This window comes from Myxocyprinus asiaticus, chromosome 16 (assembly GCF_019703515.2).
Source record: "Myxocyprinus asiaticus isolate MX2 ecotype Aquarium Trade chromosome 16, UBuf_Myxa_2, whole genome shotgun sequence".
NCBI classification, from domain to species: Eukaryota; Metazoa; Chordata; class Actinopteri; order Cypriniformes; family Catostomidae; genus Myxocyprinus; species Myxocyprinus asiaticus.
The window spans coordinates 7,207,097-7,227,272 of NC_059359.1; the positions used below are offsets into that span (position 1 = coordinate 7,207,097).

At 36.4% G+C, this 20,176-nt stretch overlaps 1 protein-coding gene and 1 long non-coding RNA gene across 9 annotated transcripts in view; one reads left to right on the plus strand and one right to left on the minus strand.

The window, feature by feature from the left end:
• Positions 1 to 229: 229 nt before the first annotated feature.
• Positions 230 to 1,341, plus strand: LOC127453692 (uncharacterized). Its single transcript, XR_007899446.1, has 4 exons — positions 230 to 304; positions 467 to 570; positions 666 to 812; positions 895 to 1,341. It is a non-coding gene; the product is annotated as an uncharacterized LOC127453692 (long non-coding RNA).
• Positions 1,342 to 1,484: 143 nt separating this feature from the next.
• The window catches only part of syngap1b (synaptic Ras GTPase activating protein 1b), a 181,021-nt gene continuing 162,329 nt past the window's right edge, over positions 1,485 to 20,176 (minus strand). For 5 of the 8 annotated variants that reach the window (XM_051720252.1, XM_051720251.1, XM_051720250.1 and 2 more), the window contains one exon: positions 3,303 to 6,021. In XM_051720252.1, the coding sequence (XP_051576212.1) occupies positions 5,716 to 6,021 (306 nt within the window). In that variant the 3' untranslated portion in view covers positions 3,303 to 5,715. Of the gene's footprint in view, positions 6,022 to 16,079; positions 16,142 to 20,176 lie in introns of all 8 variants that reach the window. The other 3 variants (XM_051720253.1, XM_051720254.1, XM_051720255.1) reach the window with 3 other exon arrangements.

The window sequence follows — 20,176 nt, forward strand, 5'->3', positions numbered from 1 at the left end:
ATCTGTAGTGGAATACATTTCAAAATTAACCCTCCCAACCCTGTATATACTGTATATATAGATTTCAACTCATCCCCTAAAAAATTAAGGTTACAGTGAGGCACTTACAATGAAAGTAAATCGGCCAATTGTTGGAGTGTTTAAAGGCAGAAATGTGAAGCTTACAATTTTATAAACGCACTTGCGTTAATTATTCTGCTGTAACGTTTTTTACATTGACATTTTTACAGTCCTTTTAGGATTTACTGTTACGTCATCATGGCAAATGAAGTTGTACTACTGGATATAACTTAACACTGATAAGGTAAGAGATTTTATCGCACTAAGATTATGTTAACACGCATATTGTTTACGTCTTGTGGCTAAGAAAAAAAAGTATGTATTTTAACGTTTACGGATTGGCCCTATTCCCTTCCATTATAAGTGCCTCACTGTAACCCAGATTTTTACTTTTTTCTTTTTAAAGAAAAGGAGGGAAAAGTCGAACTAATTTTGTATGGTAACCAACCTTATGCCACAAATGCTTTCAACTGAGCTTCAGTTGTACTGAACCCGGAATATTCCTTTAAGGTAGGCAAACATCCTGTACAGGAATTACAAAAAACACACTGCAAAAAAATCTTAAAGCAAAATATAATTTCTTATTTTATTCTTTTGATTTTGAGGTGAAATGTGAGCCAGACATTAAAATAGTGATAATCAGACCTGTTCTCATCAAGCCTTCATCTCTGGACAAGATTAACAGACAGACCAGCTGGCATCACCATGGCAGCTGCATTTGGAAATCATCAACAGGGAATTTGAAAAGAGAGGTGTGTATAAAAAATTAACCTGCCCGAGATTGAACATCGATACTGAAATCACAATCTTTCACCGTGTTTCTTTCTGTTTTAGTCTTCCGTTCTGATGAAGGCAGTTTATTTGATGAAGACCATAAGAAGCTGAAAGTGAGAGTGGCATCAATATCAACTAGATAGATAGACAGACAGACAGACAGACAGACAGATAGACAGAGAAACTAAAAATGCCATATCCAGTAAGATAAATGAATTACAAAAGAATTCAATTATTTCTTTATTCATCAGTTTAATTAATTTCATTTCTATAATTAGCCCACCCGAAAAAATATAAATTCAGATTCATTCAAAAAGAAATTAAATTAAAGGATGAAATGATAACAGCAGTCATTATATAATTATTACAATAATAATAATAATCATAGTTCAATAATCAGAATATCAACATTCATATTAAATCCAAAAACATTGGCAATACACTCTAACATACGCTCTTTCTATTACTATATATATATATATATATATATATATATATATATATATATATATATATATATATATATATATATATACAAACACACACACAAAAAAAATTAATTCCCAAGTGTATGCCCTTTTCAAAAACGGAAATTTAGGGGGCTGGGCTTATGGCTTGTCAAGAAACATGAATGTGACTGGCTTATGGCTGACAAAGATCAACTAAAGTTTATTAGAAAGAGGCACATCATGGAAACTCCATTTATTTACAGGGGATGAAAGTAGCTTTTACTTGCGAGTTAGAGTTGCTTGGCACGTAATGAGGGAATAAAGCATCAGCCCATACAAAAGGTCAGTATAGTAAATGGGAACGTTTAGAGAAAAGGTACATTTCTTATGAGATCAACCTTCTACATCGATCCAAAAAACCTCTGACATACGGCACTGTTAAAATTGAAAGCAAGAGGGAATGCAAGCTGCAAAGATTGGCATGTGATTCATGTCTGGAAAAGTTGATATATGCATACATACAGTAGGTATTTAGCCTATATATTTATGTACAACCATTGCTTGGTCGCCCAGAAATTGTTACAAAACGTTTCAATCAATGAGAAAATGACTGCAAGCTTCAGATTGGCAAAATATGTGGCAGACACATGGCAATGCATCGAAGGTTTCAGACTGTGTACAATCAGCCTGAGCAAAACATTGCTTCCAAAGACCGCTGCCAACAAGTTGCCAATGCAATTCTTTTTCAGTTCCAGAAAGTTGCGCTTTTTCTTTTCCACACATTTTAAGAAAAAGAGATATTGGTGTTAAAGAACACATTCTGTACACTGCATATACAAACATATGGTATGTACAAATACATATACTGAATATTTATATTATATAACCATACATCCAGTATATACACAAAGACTGTACACACACTGTATATACACACAGTCACCCACAACATTATTCAACCTGCATTATCTCTCAACATTTATATGTTTGTCTAGTGGTGAAAAAAGGAAGCAGAGAAATGCTCGTGTTGCCTGCCAATGGCATCCAAACAAGGAAATAAAGTTACATTTAAAACAGCAACTTGGGTTTGCTTCGGTAAAACTACCCACAATCCTACAAACGTGCGACTGCCAAGTTTCTAAACAAGAGGAATAAATAGATCCACATCCAAACGGTGTCTGATCGTCCGTAAATAAAGAACTCCACAGCAATCATTGAAAATAAATAAATAAATAAAGTAAAAAAGTCATCTTTCTTTCGCAGATGAGCCATGGAGAATCCAGGTCATAGTTGGGGAGGGGGAGCAGGTAAAATAAAAGGTTGTCGTTTTTTTCTTTTTCTCGTAATTCAACAAAAATTCTTTGCAAAGGATTGTTTGAAGAGATTGTCACGTAACTGATCAAAAAGGATTATTTTCAGATTCTGCAGTTCTCACATTACCAGCATGTAAATATGTAATATCATCTAGGTGAGGTCCAGTCACAAAGTAGAAAACTGCCATATTGGACATGAGAAACAAAGTTCGGATAGTTCCAGCCCCTATCAAATCAGCTGAATTTAAATCGAAGCGTCTCTTTGAACGGAAAAGGGCTGTGCATATTCAGTTTCCCTAAAATAAAAGACATGATCGACACATAGGCAGGCATGATGGCAGAGCTTATCTGGCTTATGAAGATCTTAATGAGAACAAGCAGAGCATCGATATCCTTCATGTAGTTAGTAAAGAAACTAAAAATCAGCACCTTTGAGATGGATCTGATCCTTAGAACTTCTTCAGCTCTCTCAATGAACCACTGCACTGTTAAGCCAGCATGAAAAGTCTCCCATGTGCTTCCTAGTCATTATGAGGCACAGAGAAACTGTCTGACAGGCGTTAAGCATTCAAACACTGCCATCTGACAGTCACTGTCACTGTCAAATCAATGTCTATCATAGAGAGAGAGGGCACATCAGAGGAAGCGAACCTATTTGTTTCTTTGGAACGGCTTTGGCACTGTTAGCAACAAAAACAGAGTCAAAGCCTCAATTTCCCCTCTGTCAACCAACTAAATCACGTGAATGTGCCCTTGAATTAAAACCTGGCCAACCTGAAGAATGTCCTAGGTGAGGCCTCCAATTAGGTTCCAGATTGTCCTCCACGAAGCTTTGTGATTGGCTGGAGATAAAAGGGGATACAAAAGAAAATGGAAAAGGGGAGATGCTTGATGAGCCGCTAACCAATCGCTGCTACTAAACTCGAAGAAGAAATGGACTAACTACCAACAGGCAGTTCAACTTAAAATATTGTTTCGTTTAAACTGTGAGGCAATTGATAGTTTACCTGAGTCGTTCGATTCAACATCTGAGGTATATTCATGTCATGGCACATTTTATCAGCTGATAACCCTGCTATCCCATTTTTCTCAAGCTTTTTTGGGACAAAAACAAATTGCCTGTTTTATTACTAAATGTAGTACAAGTCACTTAAAGATAGCCCTCGAAGCTCTTAAAGGCTAAAATGGCAATCACTCCATTCTCTTCTCTCGTGCCTTCGCAATTTTAAAAATGTTACAGTACAGCTCAGTAGTATTTTTATTGTGCAGTTACTATTTAAATCTCCACAATATATGGACGCTCTCATCTCGGCCTGTTGTATTGGTGTAGCTGTGTTACATTACAGTAGTAAAGTAGTTTACAACTCAGCAAAAAGGCCAATATTTACATCAGCAAAACCAATGCAATGAATTAGATTAAATATGAATGATTTGAAATGTGCTGTATCAAAGCCATGTGACTAGAGAAACATGACAATGAACTGATTAATCATAAGCAAAATAAATAATACAACAAAAACAGTTGTGATCGATGAGGAATACAATCAGTACCAGATGGCAGTGATACTAAAATTAATTATAGCTAGCATATTTCTGTACAGTACATAAGATCTGATTATTTTACATACCAAGTTGTTTCCTTAATAACCATTTAATGCCACCACTAGCTACTTTGGAGATGCGTGAGCTACTTTGATATCTTTTAAAGTCAACATGAAATCAAAATTGACCTTGTTTACTTTTGTAATGCACGTTCTTGGTCACTTTATTCCAAATAAAAAATATTGGTCTGGGTAAACTTTTATCAAAATGTCATAATGGGCTACTCCTATAAAACAACTTTACTTTTTGGCTGCCCTTTTACTTTTTCAACCAATTCCCTCCTTTCTGGTATGCAATGCCCACTTTTCACTATCCAATCAATTCCTGATGGATAAATTCAAGCCTGTCCTTTTTTTCCCCCGATGAATATCTTTTTTCACTCAGAAATATGTCACATTACAGAAGTAAAATTGGTTGTGGCATTTCAAATTGACTTTAAACTATCTTTTAAGACCAACATATACAGCATAAAAGCATAACTGTGCACATACAAGGTGCTGCTTAATTGCTTTAAATATCATCTCTTTTCGCATGCGATCACAGTCCCATTTGAGGAAAACATGTAACCGCATTCTCACCTAGCATCTTGTTTTGGTAAAAAGACAAAATTCCTGACAGAGATGACCTGAAATCACAAGCGCACACACTGAAAAAAAAAATTCAAAATGGGCCTGTTAGGAGATTAATGGGAGGTCAAAGACAAATAAGGACATGAGACATGGATGATGAGACATAGAGCAATGCTTTGAGATTCCGTAGCACCAGTTAAATACACAAAGTTCTGAGATTGAGAAGAGAAAACATTGCACAAGTCTATGCGAAGACCACAAGCACTTTTCACAACGCTTGCCACATTGTCCATCATTGGATTCCAAAGCATTTTCAAAATTCCATATATTTTTGTTACATTGAGGCAGAAGAACACACCAAACTCCTCTTACATGATCAATCTCAAGAAGAGAGCGGCATTCACACAAACATTTCTGTAATTCTGTTCTCCTTATTCTTGTGTTCATTTGAAAACCCTGTCGAGATATACAAAAAGGCACTAGGGAAGCCAGACGACATGACAAAATCTCTAAGACAAAGCTGGCCTTTTTGCGAGTCAAATTTAGATCTTTTTACACGTCAAAACATCGTTGCTTGTCCCCACCATTCCCAAGGTCATTTTCAGCTTCTTAGAATATGAACACAATATCAGGGAGATTCCAAAAACCTGGAAAGTGGACCACGTTAGGACTTTTCAACATGGATTCCAGTGGTTTGGATGACCTGTGTTGGTAGAGGTATGTGCGAGGGGCTTTTGACTTTGATCCAAAGAAAATGCGATACTGTAATATTATCAGATCCAATGGAGAGCCCTTTTGATTTGGATGTTGCAAGAAATTATGTGTCCAGCCTTCCACTTGTCCTTAGTCTAATATACAAAAAGAAAAAAAAGCTTCACTGTGGAGAGAAATGAAGGATGTGACTTTCTTTGAGAAAATACTAAAGACAGAAATTTTTCATGGATTTGGTCAGCAATGGTTTGACCTGCTCCCCCCTACTGTCTTGCCCATTCCCCTTGATGCTGTTGCCGTGTTCCCAGTTGCCATAGTGGCTGTCACTGGGGCTGATTTTTGGTTGCCACGGAGCTCTCCATTCTGGCAGACTTGTGGAAGAGGAGGAGAACGAGGAGGGGGGGCTAATTGGAATGACAAGATTCCGTTCTGGGGAGAAGATTGGGTAGAGGATTTGGAGACTCCAAAGCCAGAAGCGCTGGTCATTTCTCCTCCAAAACTCACACTGGTGTTTGCTGAATCCAAGGAGGGAAGCTGCTTTTCCTAGCAAGACAGAAAGAGAGGAAAGGGGAGGAGAGGAGAGAGGGAACAGGAATGGACAGATGGAAGGATGAAAATTTTGGGAAAAATCAAATGTCAGTGATGAAGAGGAGTTCCCATGGCGATTTGAACGATATAGATGTATAGAACAGGAAGATCAAATGAAAATGGAGGTCAAGGGGTCAGCAGAAGAGCAAGTGAGAGAAAGAGAGAGAGAGAGCAGAGGTAATGAGGGATTGGATGAGCGATAAAGGAGGAATAAAAAGGGAGCATGAGTTGCACAGCAGAGGAATGAGAAATATCAATAGAAGCGCTCAGGAAAAGAGGGATAGACACAAATAAAAAGAATGTGAAAGGGATGGAGAAGAGATTACAATTTGCTGTTGATACACAGTCAGACCATTGGGCTGTGATGCTCTCATGAGGTTGCACTGCAGAGGGCCAATGTTGTTGTCAATAAAAATGATACAGAGTGATTAAAGTCCAAGTTTTGATTTTGTTTTTAAAAATATCTTAAAAAGTGGTTTTAAAGAAGAAGAGACACTTTATTTATTGAGATAGATTTAGCATTAAAAGGGATCATATCATATGTTTTTTTTACCAATTATTTTTTTCCTGAGAGGTCCACACTTCAGGGATATGCAGAGTTTCTGGTGCTACACCAAGCCAGGAACAGCTCAACATTTGGCTTGTTTACTCACCATTAAATGATCAAATGATCTATTATCTATCTTATTGTACATTCTTTGCATTACCTCACTGTGACAGGGCGTGCCAAGTTTCTGATCAGCTACACTGAAAAAAATGATTTTGTGGTTAAGTAAATATAGCAGAAAAGATTAAGTAGCCAATTTTCTACACTGAATAAGTTATTTTAAGCGTGAAGTAAATTCTACATTGTACTCAATTCACAAATTTTAAAAGTAATGCTCTAGTTTATAAGTAAATATTATTTGGAATTGTTTGTTATCTTAACAACGCATCATCACTTTTCGAAGCTGGTGTTCTCAGCATGTATCAGGCTTGAATAATTAATGAGCTTGCATGGCTGCACTGTTTGCAAATTTATTTACACTGTTTTTATTGTTGATTTTGTCGTTACATTTGGTAACTTCTTGTTTTGTGAAGTCTGAAGTTCATTTTCTACTCAAAATTACCCATTCATGATCAAACAATTATCTGTTTATAGTTAATTTCATAGTGTTATTTGCTCCAAGAGTTGAGGTCTTTGTGCGCAGTTCTGTAACTTGTTTCTGTCACTAGAAATGCAAGGTGATTATGTCTAATAGACTACATAGCATGTAATAGACTACATAGCTTCCTTGTGGAAGGCTTCTTTATGTCATGTGGTACATCAGATTTCTAAGTAAAAGTTACTATATTAACAGAAATTCTTAAGTTAAATTTACTTGCTCTAATCAATATTATGTCATAAATTTATGTAGATTTTACTTGATTTTATACCATAAAAATGCATCTTAATCTTACTAGTCATTTTTTTTCAGTGGACATTTTTGACATGTATATGTGGCCAGTCATGTGTCCAAATCTGTGTGACGTTAGAAAGTTGTGGAAGTGCGGAACAACAGCTTAGTTTCAAAGCTTTTTTTTTTTTAACTTGTATAGAAAAAATTGTTCTGAAAATTGCAATATGTTTTCATAGTACAAAGAACACTTTTATCTCAAAACATGAAGGAAAATTTGATTCCTCATTGTATATATATGACCCCTTTAAAATAGTAGCTGGTACAGCAGTGTCTGTGTGCAGTAAAATAGGATTTCTAGTTAGCATGCAAGCATGCAATTAATGCAACACTGTGATCAACTGTAAAAGAACACAGGAAGTGAGAATGACATCCAGTCTATGTGGTATGTTGGTGCTATCTGAATCTGTGCATTACATGTGAATGACAATGGTATGCCAGCCCAGGGATTGAGATTTTAATTCAAGGCTTTACTATATGGAACAATTCATTCTTTGTTTACATTCTGTAAAAATAGGAACTGTAAGAATAACTTATGAATAACTTTACTAATCAGCTATTCTATCTTGAGCTGAGTTAGTTTTTATTCATTTAAAATAGGAAACTTGAATTCTCTTATCTGTAAAAAAAAAACAAAACAAAAAAAAAAAACAATAAAAAATCAATTTGCATTGCACTCATGCCTAATGAAATACTTTTTATTAAGTATTTCACATTTGTATTTATATTTATGTATTATTTAAAATTGTGGTATTTTATGTGACAATTTTCTTTAAAACCAAAACAGACCCTGTTTAGATTTTCAGACAGTTTTCACACTTCGATTGCTTGGTCTGATCCCGAGTTCGGCTCCACCTTCCTCTTCCAGCATGTCTCTTTCACATTAGTATTAGCAGCAACTGTTTACCACTGTGGCTTGATAACCATTAGGAGGAGAAAGCAGCAAATAGGAAAGCCACTGTTTGCTTCACTTTTTTAGTCATGATTTTGTCCCTTTAGCTGAACTACCAAAACTTAACACAATTAGAAAGGCACTTGTCACTGTCTGACAAGTCTTGTTAAACAGAGTTTGGTCAAACAGTCTCGGGTCCACACCAAAAGTTCTAGTGTGAAAATGCTAATAAGCCCATCACTGCCACAAAGAAATGGTTTAGTTTGACTTTTAGAACATTTGACGTGTGTGGCAGATATTTACAAATTGTTGAGAAAAAGTTTCTATTTGTCTTATCCTCTAATCTTACCTACAGAGGCGCAGTGCAGTGCCAAAAGTAGCCTCAGCTCATTTTATATCTAAATCATGTTCAGTGTGTTTTGCATCAAGATCAGTCGTTTTCAGTGAAGTCTGTATTGGGGCAGTAAGGGAGGAAACATTGTTAATCAACTTTTAAAAACTAAAGCTAATGCAGTAGATTAGAAAACAATATGGCCGACATATGAGTTAGCTCAGTTCAGCTGCTAACATGTTTTTTACCATTCTAAACATACTCACCTGTTATTCGTTTTTGAAATCCATGACTTCATTTGGACAAGAATTGTAACTGAATGGCTGAACTTTACAGTACTACATTCTAAGTTTTAAAAATACCAAGGAATTTGGTTCCAGACTGTTACATTAGCGAAGTGGCTAGCTTTGCTAACATAAGTCAGTCTGACACAGTTTTGGTGCAGTTTGTTTCTCTTCTCAATCAGAACCTACTATTTGAGAATGAATATGGAGTTAGGGTTTGGGAACCGAGGTTTGGAACTAGCTGCAACACTAAACAAAAAGACACGTGATGAGGACAAAGGAGAAAAAGGTGCATCTCTGTCAGAACTGCATTCAAGTTGAATTACGCAACTCATACGAGTGATACTTTCGTCTGGAACCATTGTTTAAACCTCATTAAAAAAGGCTTTTCTTTGGGAGATCAAATGGAAGTTGAATTGGTCTGTCAAGCAATTTTGGTACTAGAGAAATTTTTTTTTTTTACTGAGTCATAGGAATTCACATATTTAAAGACCCCATAAATTCACATTTGGGACTTTTATTGCTATTCAGTCCAAAAGTTGAAAAAATCGACCTTTAGCAGATTTTATACAAATTTAAAATGTACAGTCTTTCTCTAAAACAGACTAAAAATATTGATGGCTCATCCTGCACTACACAGATTTAAGTCGAATAAAATGCTCTCTAGAATAAGAGTGTCCTCCCCCTGCAACCAACTAAAAAGTAGCAAATCATGGCTGTGGCGTAACTTAGGCCAGTTGGCTATTTATGCGTTTTGCTCAAACTTCCTGTTCAAATAGGAAATATGTCAAAACAGGACATTAAACTGTGCTTGTTCAGCAATTTCATGGGGTCTTTAAACAGTTCTTCAGGGCCAATCATACCCAGAAACCTTATAAAACATAAACATAAATAAATCTTGAGCTTGGTGGAGAAATATTCCTTTTAAGAATGGTGTAATGAAATGTCAATAGTACATTAAAAATGACAATCAATCACAACACTTAGCAGCACAACACACATAAACAGTTCACTTTCAATCAGTGCGTCTGCTTCAGATAAACATGTACTTTGTTTTCATTTAACCAAAATGAAAATGTTAAAAAAATACCATGAAGATTAAATTCCTTGCAAAACAGAGCAAAATGGCTACACGGCACTCAACACACAAATGTTAACACAAATATGTTTAAATCACCAGAAACACTTTAAACACTTCAACAAAAGCATGGACACATACATTCACACTTTCAGGATCTCATGCACACTGATAAGCGACCCCTGACCACTGTCAGGGCAGCACAGAGAAAGATACGGAGATTTCCCAGTTGTCATCATCTTTTTCAGAGAGTGATGGTGAGGTAGATGATGCAGATAGAATGAACATTGTGATGAGTCCTTCACCTTGCACTGAGCCATATGCCCTGTGTATCTGTGCGTGGATGTTTTTTTGTTTTTTTTTCCAAGTATGCTGAAATTATGAAATTTTGCATGAAAACTAACAAATAAACACACTCCCAAGAAACAAGCATCTCTTTGAAACAGGACATGGCAGAACAATTTTTTTTTTGAATACTCAGCATTTTTATAAAGCACTTTACTGTCTAATACTAATACTGTCATTATCAATCCATTTAGTTTTTAAGGGGATTCGTGCTGTATCATAAATCATGGTACATTATCAGTGCTGGAGGTAATGAGTTACAAGTAGCATGCGTTGCATAATCAGATTACTTTTTTAAATCAACAAGTAAAGGATTATGATACTTCTTTAATTTACACCCTCAAAAAAGTTTTAAAATAGTATCCAATAAGTTTGCCTTCAAATAGTTTTTCAAATAAAGTGTGTTACTTTTCTATTTATGTATGGTGTGGCCAACAGGGCACAGTCTTACAATATACACCTGTACACTTACTTTTTCATGCGATCATCTAATCAGTCAATCGTGTGGCAGCAGTGCAATGCATAAAATCATGCACACACAGGTCTGGAGCTTCAGTTAATGTTCACATCAACCATCAGAATGGGGAAAATCTAAGTGATTTCAACCGTGGCATGATTGTTTGTGCCAGATTGGCTGGTTTGAGTATTTCTGTAACTGCTGATCTCCTGGCATTTTCATGCACAACAGTCTCTAGAGTTTACTCAAAATGGTGGCAAATATAAAAAAACATCCTGTGAGCAGCAGTTCTGCGGATGGAATTGCCTTGTTGATGATAGAGGTCAACGGGGAATGGCCAAACTGGTTCGTGCTGACAGAAAGGCTACGGTAACTCAGATAACTGCTCTGTACAATTGTAGTAAGCAGCATCTAAGAATGCACAACATGTCGAACCTTGAGGCAAATGGGCTACAACAGCAGAAGACCATGTTGGGCACTTTATTAGGACCATAGCATTCCTAAAAAAGTGCTCAGTGAGTGCAAGTCATTTTCAAATATTTTTCTATAATTATACAAAATATTCACGTATATTCACACACACACACAAACACACACACATCCAGAATATAGAGCTGTCAAAATTAACGCGTTAACATGCAATTCATTTAAAATGTTTAACGCTAATTTTTCTTAATCATGATTAACGCATTTACCAATTTTCACATTAGATTCTGACACTTTATTCAGCTCTGTCTAAGTTCTGAACACTGGATGGAACAGGGCGGAGCCTTTGCAACATGACCGGGGACATTAAATATTTTAATCGACTGTCACATATATATGTTAACATTAGTTAATGCATTAAGTATCATTACAGCATTTATTATTCTTGGTTACTGTTAATTAATAAAAAAAAAAAAAAAAACAATTGTTCATTTATTTGTGTTAGTTAATAAAACATTAACTAATGTTAACATATAACTTAAAAATATTAGTATATATATTAGGGCTGTCGATTTAACGTGTTAATTCAGTGTGATTGATTATACCATTGGAGCACCACATTGAAGTACCACCAGTTTTAAGCAGGGGGCAGTAAGCGGAACTCCAGCTGTATAGGCCAGGGGTATTCAATTAAAGTTCCAGGAGGTCTGGTCTCTACATTTCCTTCCCAGCAAAGGTCCAGATAATAATACATAGCTTACATGGTGTCAGTAATCATATGGCTATGAAATAATATAATATATATTTTTGAAAAGTTTTTATAACTTGCCACATTGGCAGCAATAGTACTTTGTAAAGAAAAATAAAATAAATCTTTAACAGTCAAAATAGTCTCTTCAAAACTGGGCAGGGATGAGGACATTGGGGGCCCAGAGACCAAGACCTTCTACCAAAGATTTAAATAATTCATCAAGACTTCATCAGTCGAGGACACTTGGATATGAATATTAAAAGATAAGATCAACAGTTTGTTTTGAAGCTGAATGACAGCAGTTTCTGTGTTTAAATATTTTTACATTCAGAATATATAGTATATGTATGGGACATAGGAGGCCTTTTGACAGATAAAAAACACTGTATGGGGGTTCAGGGTTATCCCCTGAGAGAAAATTTATAAAAATGTAAAAGTCTGAATTGACCATTTTTATATTTTCCTTAAAGTGAGAATCTACAAACAAACAAACAATTTACACAACAACAGTGAAGCATTAAAATACTGTTTGTTTAATTTAAGTATAAATAGGCTTTCCTTGCCATCCATGCCATGATGACATCTCGGATTATTTTCACAAAATTAGAACAAAAATCTGTTTATTATATATATATATATATATATATATATATATATATATATAAAAGGCTCCTAACATGCTGATTAATGAAGCTACATTTAGATCAAAAAAACATCCTGACACAAACCTGGCTTAGCTGAATCGTCTGAATCACATATCATACAGATGAAGTTAGTTTCACTTTGCTTCATTTTTGTTTTCTACAGTGTGTTTAAGCGAAAGATGGCAGTATCTGTAGTGGGGTCTCTGCTACTATTGTTAAAATAACAGCGCATGCAACTACGTACTGTAATGCGGCACCTCATGTCTATAGCTGGGAGAGAGACAACACGCGGAGAGCAGGTATAAGCGCGTAGCCCTGGACTCGCTTTAATCTTGCTCTAGAGAGAAATACACTATATTGCCAAAAGTATTCGCTCATCTGTCTTTAGACGCATATGAACTTAAGTGACATCCCATTCTTAATCCGTAGGGTTTAATATGACGTCGGCCCACCCTTTGCAGCTATAACAGTTTCAACTCTTCTGGGAAGGCTTTCCACAAGGTTTAGGAGTGTGTTTATGGGAATTTTTGACCATTCTTCCAGAAGCGCATTTGTGAGGTCAGACACTGATGTTGGACGAGAAGGCCTGGCTCGCAGTCTTCGCTCTAATTCATCCCAAAGGTGCTCTATCGGGTTGAGGTCAGGACTCTATGCAGGCCAGTCAAGTTCTTCCACACCAAACTCGCTCATCCATGTCTTTATGGACCTTGCTTTGTGCACTGGCGCGCAGTCATGTTGGAACAGGAAGGGGCCATCCCCAAACTGTTCCCACAAAGTTGGGAGCATGGAATTGTCCAAAATCTCTTGGTATGCTGAAGCATTCAGAGTTCCTTTCACTGGAACTAAGGGGCCAAGCCCAGCTCCTGAAAAATAACCCCACACCATAATCCCCCCTCCACCAAACTTCACAGTTGGCACAATGCAGTCAGACAAGTACCGTTCTCCTGGCAACCGCCAAACCCAGACTCGTCCATCAGATTGCCAGATGGAGAAGCGTGATTCGTCACTCCAGAGAACGCGTCTCCACTGCTCTAGAGTCCAGTGGCAGCGTGCTTTACACCAATGCATCCGACGCTTTGCATTGCACTTGGTGATGTATGGCTTGGATGCAGCTGCTCGGCCATGGAAACCCATTCCATGAAGCTCTTTACGCACTGTTCTTGAGCTAATCTGAACGCCACATGAACTTTGGAGGTCTGTAGCGATTGATTCTGCAGAAAGTTGGTGACCTCTGCGCACTATGCACCTCAGCATCCGCTGACCCCGCTCTGTCATTTTACGTGGCCTACCACTTCGTGGCTGAGTTGCTGTCATTCCCAATCACTTCCACTTTGTTATAATACCACTGACAGTTGACTGTGGAATATTTAGTAGCGAGGAAATTTCACGACTGGACTTGTTGCACAGGTGGCATCCTATCACAGTACCATGCTGGAATTCACTGAGCTCCTGAGAGCGGCCCATTCTTTCACAAATGTTTGTAGAAGCAGTCTGCATGCCTAGGTGCTTCATTTTATACACCTGTAGCCATGGAAGTGATTGGAACACCTGAATTCAATTATTTGGATGGGTGAGCGAATACTTTTGGCAATATAGTGTATTTCTCTCTAGTGCTAAATGCGCTATTCCCGCTCCGCGTACGTATACACGTATGCTTACACAATCACTTAGCCAGGTGTCAGATAACTAGCACAAAGATTTAGATCTCGGTCCAGATTGAATTGTCCTTCGGTCCAGATCCGGACCGGAGTCCACCTATTGAGTACCCCTGGTATAGGCAATGCGCAGCTGTACAGACAACAAACCAAATTCACTGCACGGAGTGCAATTCCAAATGCAGGGATTTCGAGATGTGATCTTGTAATTTCCAAACTATGTTTAACTTGACACAGCGACCTAAAAAAAAAAGTGTTTATGACGTGACGCAAACGAAGTGAGACGCTCCAAAAGTGTCCATCTGATACAGGTGTGCATTGGCGCATCCCTAGGCAAGCCCTTATAATAATCTTGGACAGATTGAAGAATTCAATTGCAAAATAGATTGCTTGGGACTGTAGGCCAATGATAGGCGTATGTTCAATAATATGTAATTAAACAATATATTGCATTCTAAAGCCACTTTTTGTATAGTCTTATCAATGCTTTACTCATCTGCCACAATAATGTATTTTAATAATCTGAATTATATATAAAAATGTTTTACTATATATTATATGTATAATAATTTTAACATTATATATAGAATTATTGTTATTTGAGGGGCTTTCTCAGCAAATATTTAAATAAATGCGATTGTGATTAATTTGATTAAATATTCTGCATACACACAAAATATATGTTAACATTAGTTAAGGTATTAAGTATCATTACAGCATTTATTATTCTTGGTTAATATTAATTAAAAGAATATTGTTCATTTTAGTTCATAATGCATACACTAATGTTAACATATTTTAAAAATGTTTTAGTAGATGTTGAAATTAACACTATATAGCCCAAATTAATCAGCACTGAAAAAGAGTTAGTTCACTAATGTATTTAACTAATGTTAATGAATACAACCTTATTTTAAAGTGTTACCATATATTTAGCTTATTAACACTTGTCCACAGCAAAAAAAGAAGAAAGAAAATTACTTTGAATGCAAAAAGAAACACCTGTAAGCCTAGAAAAGTGCTACCGTTCTGTTAGAGAGAGCGCAAAATTAATGCAAAAGTACTGCTAGTAGCTAATGCATTTCTTTCCATGAAAAAAGTAACAATATAAAGAAATTAGTTATAATTAGGAATAATGTGATTATGCAACATGCTACTATGAAAAGTAAAATTCCCCAACACTGCATTACAAAATCTTTAGCTACAGTTTTAGATGCTGGCGACTAAACTGAATATATTTAAAATGTGTTAAGTCCATGTTTCAGAATTTTCTTAATTGTGTTTGATAAGGCACATTTACTTCATTTAAGATCAAAGAAAAACATTGTGGATTAAAACAGAATTGTGGGAGATTATCTTTCATACTGTCTCACTGTACATCAACAGAATTGGAGTTCCAATCCTTCATCATTTATTCATTATGTTGACTTGACAAAGAAACATTTTGCTTATGTTATTTTTTCAAAACCCTCACCAACATTTTTCTTGTCTGTCTCTCTGCCTGCCTGCAAGGCTTTGTCAAGCAAACATTCAAAGTCTGACTTGATGAACTTTCCTTTCCTAGTTTAATTTCTGCTGACCTGAAAACAGACATGCATATGACTTGGTGCAGGCAAGGTGCAGTGTGTGTGTGGACAAATCTAGCGTACATACAGTGGATGTGGGAGGAGACAGAAGAGTGGAGTGGGCGAGTCACAGTCAGGTGAGTCATTACCTGTGCATTCGCAGTGGAACGGGTGCAAGACGTGGCTGCACTAGGATGGACTGCCGCCTCCCCTACGAGAAATCACCGTATCTCATCAACACACAAGAGGAGAGGAGAAAGAAGGAGAGGAAAGAAATATAGGTTTGTGTGTATATGCAAGTGTGTGCCTATGGGGGGGGGGGTGCTGTGGACCAATCCCAGCAGCCAATGGGGTGGTGATGTTTGTGTCCGTGAATCGTGGTAAGCACGCATGCGAACATACACACACGTCGCATACACACAAAAATATACACACACACAAATTCACAAACAGACTTAAAAACATTTAAATGACCTCCAAAATGGCCGTATACACACTGGAGCTAATTACGATTTGTCACTCTGAGTGTTCAAATTCACATCTAAAAATTTACATTACATCTACAGTACATAGTGGAAAAACGTTGTCAACCACTGCAATTTCAGGAGTGACTCTTGTTTAGGCGATTCGCTCCTGTTTATTTAGGGTACACATTCCACATTGAAATGCAGTTGTCACTCCCAAAACTTTGCAGTGTGTACATGGCCAATACATTGAGAATTCACAAACCTCATCCATACAGTAAAAGACAAAAAATAGGGAAAAACAAAACAAAAACAAAATGTGCTAAAGAAAGAGATCTCAGCACCAATATTATAATTATTTTGCAGCCATCATGCGAAATAACAAAACTACAAACTAAACAAAATAAAGAAATGACCTATAGTAAAAAGACAAACACATTCCTTTGTCTGCTTTATAGATTGAATTGAATTCATCAGCTCTTAAAATCCAAATCATTTGAGACAAGGACATGCTATTGGCTCAATGCACAATCTAACACCTGACACAATAAAGTTGCATGGAAAAAACTGCGGAATAAAAACAAACACACAGCATGTGAACGTCTGCCAAGCACATGAGCATACACAGAACTGACAGAGACACACCATTAAACACTATGGGACAGTTCAAAACCAGGCCGCTCTACAAACACAAACTTCTCAATTTCAGAAATTCCGATGTAGGGTCCATAAATCGTACAAATAAATCTTATCATACAACATACAGTTCCAGTCCTCTAATTTGGTAGAACAAGTGGTGTCAAACTAAAAACCCCAAAAGACCCCTTTTTGTCTGGTTTTATTTGGTGATAAAGACCGGATAACAAAATTAAAAAACTAAAAACTATTTAAAAATGAGCTATTCTGATAAAGCAACATTTTATGGTATTTTGTAGCATCTTGCTTGATGCACTAATGAGGTTTCTTCCAAATCATAAAAACGTATATTGAGGTGTATCCATGGAAATGCTATACATGTCTATACACCTTTAGAGTTAAATGTTTTCTGCAAGAAAACCTGTGTTGACTGCTAAACAATGTATGTACAGTATGAGGATCTGGCCACTCAGAAACATCTCAGAGTTTGACATGTCTGAGGTAACACCTAGCATTTAGCTCATTCTTTTTATCTTGTCTTTTCAAAAATTATTGATTTTCCTGCTTTCAAAGTCACTTTAGATTGCGATTTACATACGGCTGGATAATTTGATTTGTGTTTTCAGTTGATGCTTGTATGCACAAACTAAAACCTTAGTTACTCACCTCTGTGTGAGTTCTGAGAATTTGGTGTTTGTTGTAACACAGCGATGCACCATTCAGCTTTATGTTCATAAGAAATGAAAGCATCAAACAAAGCAAAATGTGACACATGGGAATGAAACATGGAGGCATTTGACTTTCCTGTTGGAGATACTGGAGTTTTATACTGTACGCTTAACCAAATATATCTCCACCAGAGGAAAAGTGACACTACTGAGCAAAAAGAGTCCAAAATGCAAATTAACATATGCAAAAATTGCAATCAAGCCCCAAACATTCTGAAAAATTCTTGGACCTATCCCATTTAATATTTAATATCTCAATTTTTCCTCCTAGACAGCAATAAGAATATTTTAGTTTGAGTATATAACTTCTTGGGGTTTTGTTCAAAATGGGGGTTACACTATTAGTTTATTTTTAGGATTTACGCATTTCAATTGAATGACGCATTTCCACCAAACTGAACTGAGTAATCTTTAAATAATGTGCATATTATGAGAATAAATGTGAAGTATTTCATTAAAATGAATGAGGAGTATAAACTTTAAAACCTGCATAAGTTTTAAACAATATAGTGTGGTAAATGGCAAACAACTACATTTGCTTTGGCATCAATTGAACTCATTTTCAGCATATTTAATAGATCTAATTTAAGCCATTTGTTTAAATGGTAACACTTTACAGTAACACTTTACACTATTTGTCAACATTAGTAAATGCATTATGTGTCATAAACTAGCAATGAACACTTTTTTTTACAGCATTTATTCATCTTTATTTTATGAGTTAACTGGTTCATATAGCGTAGTCCTGGAGTGCATTAAGGTAAACATACGGTGTCCATAACTGAGGGGCTCGAGCACAGGACTGGGCTTGAGCACTGAGATCCCCACATTAAGCTTTAAGGGTGCAGCACATGCAGACTATACACTTATATAATTAAATCACAGCCTTTTGCGGATTAATAAGCAAATTTAAGCCATAGAGCGAACTGCTTTTTCGGAGGTGTGAAGCTGTTGTCAAAAACATACAAACTCAAATTGCTTCATTTGGCTTTCCGCCAAAATAAAAGCTCAGTTTAAATAGATGTGTGAAATGGAAGAAATTTTGACAGAAATATACTACTACTATGTAGTAAAAAGTAATAATAATTAAATAATAATTACATTATATTTAAATGAATAGTTCACCCAAAAATTTAAAAATAAACTTATCGATTCGCTTCAGAAGACATTCATCGATTGACTGGAGTCATGTGGATTACTTTTAATTTGCCTAAATGTGACTTTTGGACCGTCAAAGTGCTGGCACCCGTGTACTTCTATTATAAGGACCTGACAGAGCTCTATCTTCTTCTAAAAATCTTAATTTGTGTTCTGCTGAAGAAAGACAGTCATACACATCTGGGATGGCATCAGGGCAAGTGAATATTTTGAGAATTTTCATTTTTGGGTAAACTATTCCTTTAAGCAATATCTCACAAGCAAGAATGCTGTTGTACTGAATAAAACTTTTCATCAATGCTTTCATTAAAACTGTGATGCTCTGCTGTGCAGCGCTGTATTCAACAACAACAACAACAACAACAACAACAACAACAACAAAATCTAATATTTTGTTTCGGATTGTGCTGTGAGGATCTGTATAGAAGCACTTCATTTTGTTGAAAAAAATAAATGTATACTGTATATTATTTTATTTGATAATTTCATAATCATTTTAATTCAACTTTATTTTAAATTATTATTATTTCTCCTCTTTTTTTCCCCAATTTGGAATGCCTAATTCCAAATGCGCTCTAAGTCCTCGTGGTGGCGTAGTGACTCGTCTAAATCCAGGTGGCAGAGGACGAATCTCAGTTGTCTCCGCGTCTGAGACCGTCAATCTGCGCATCTAATCACGTGGCTTGTTGAGCGCGTTACCGCGGAGACGTAGCGTGTGTGGAGGACCACGCTATTCTCCGCGGCATCCATGCACAACTCACCACGCGCCCCACCGAGAACTAGAATCACGTTATAGCGACCACGAGGAGGTTACCCCATGTGACTCTACCCTCCCTAGCAACCGGGCCAATTTGGTTGCTTAAGACACCTGGCTGGAGTCACTCAGCACGCCCTGAATTCGTTCTAGCGACTCCAGGGGTGGTAGTCAGCGTCAGTACTCGCTGAGCTATCCAGGCCCCCCTTAATTAGACTTTTTTATGATAAAATTGTATTAAACTTTAAAAAAAAAAAAAAGGAATTTGAGAAAAATAAACAGAATTTGGAAAAAAATAAAACAGATTTCATGGTGTCCTACATAATGCATTAAATAATGTTAACATATATAAGTTTTCTTTTTAAAGATGTTAGCATATGTTCAAATGAACATTAACAAAGATCACTAAGTGCTGTAAAAGAATTGTTCATTGTTAGTTCTTGTTAACGAATGTAGTTTAATAATGTTAATGAATAAAACCTTGCAGTAAAGTTTTACCGTTTAAA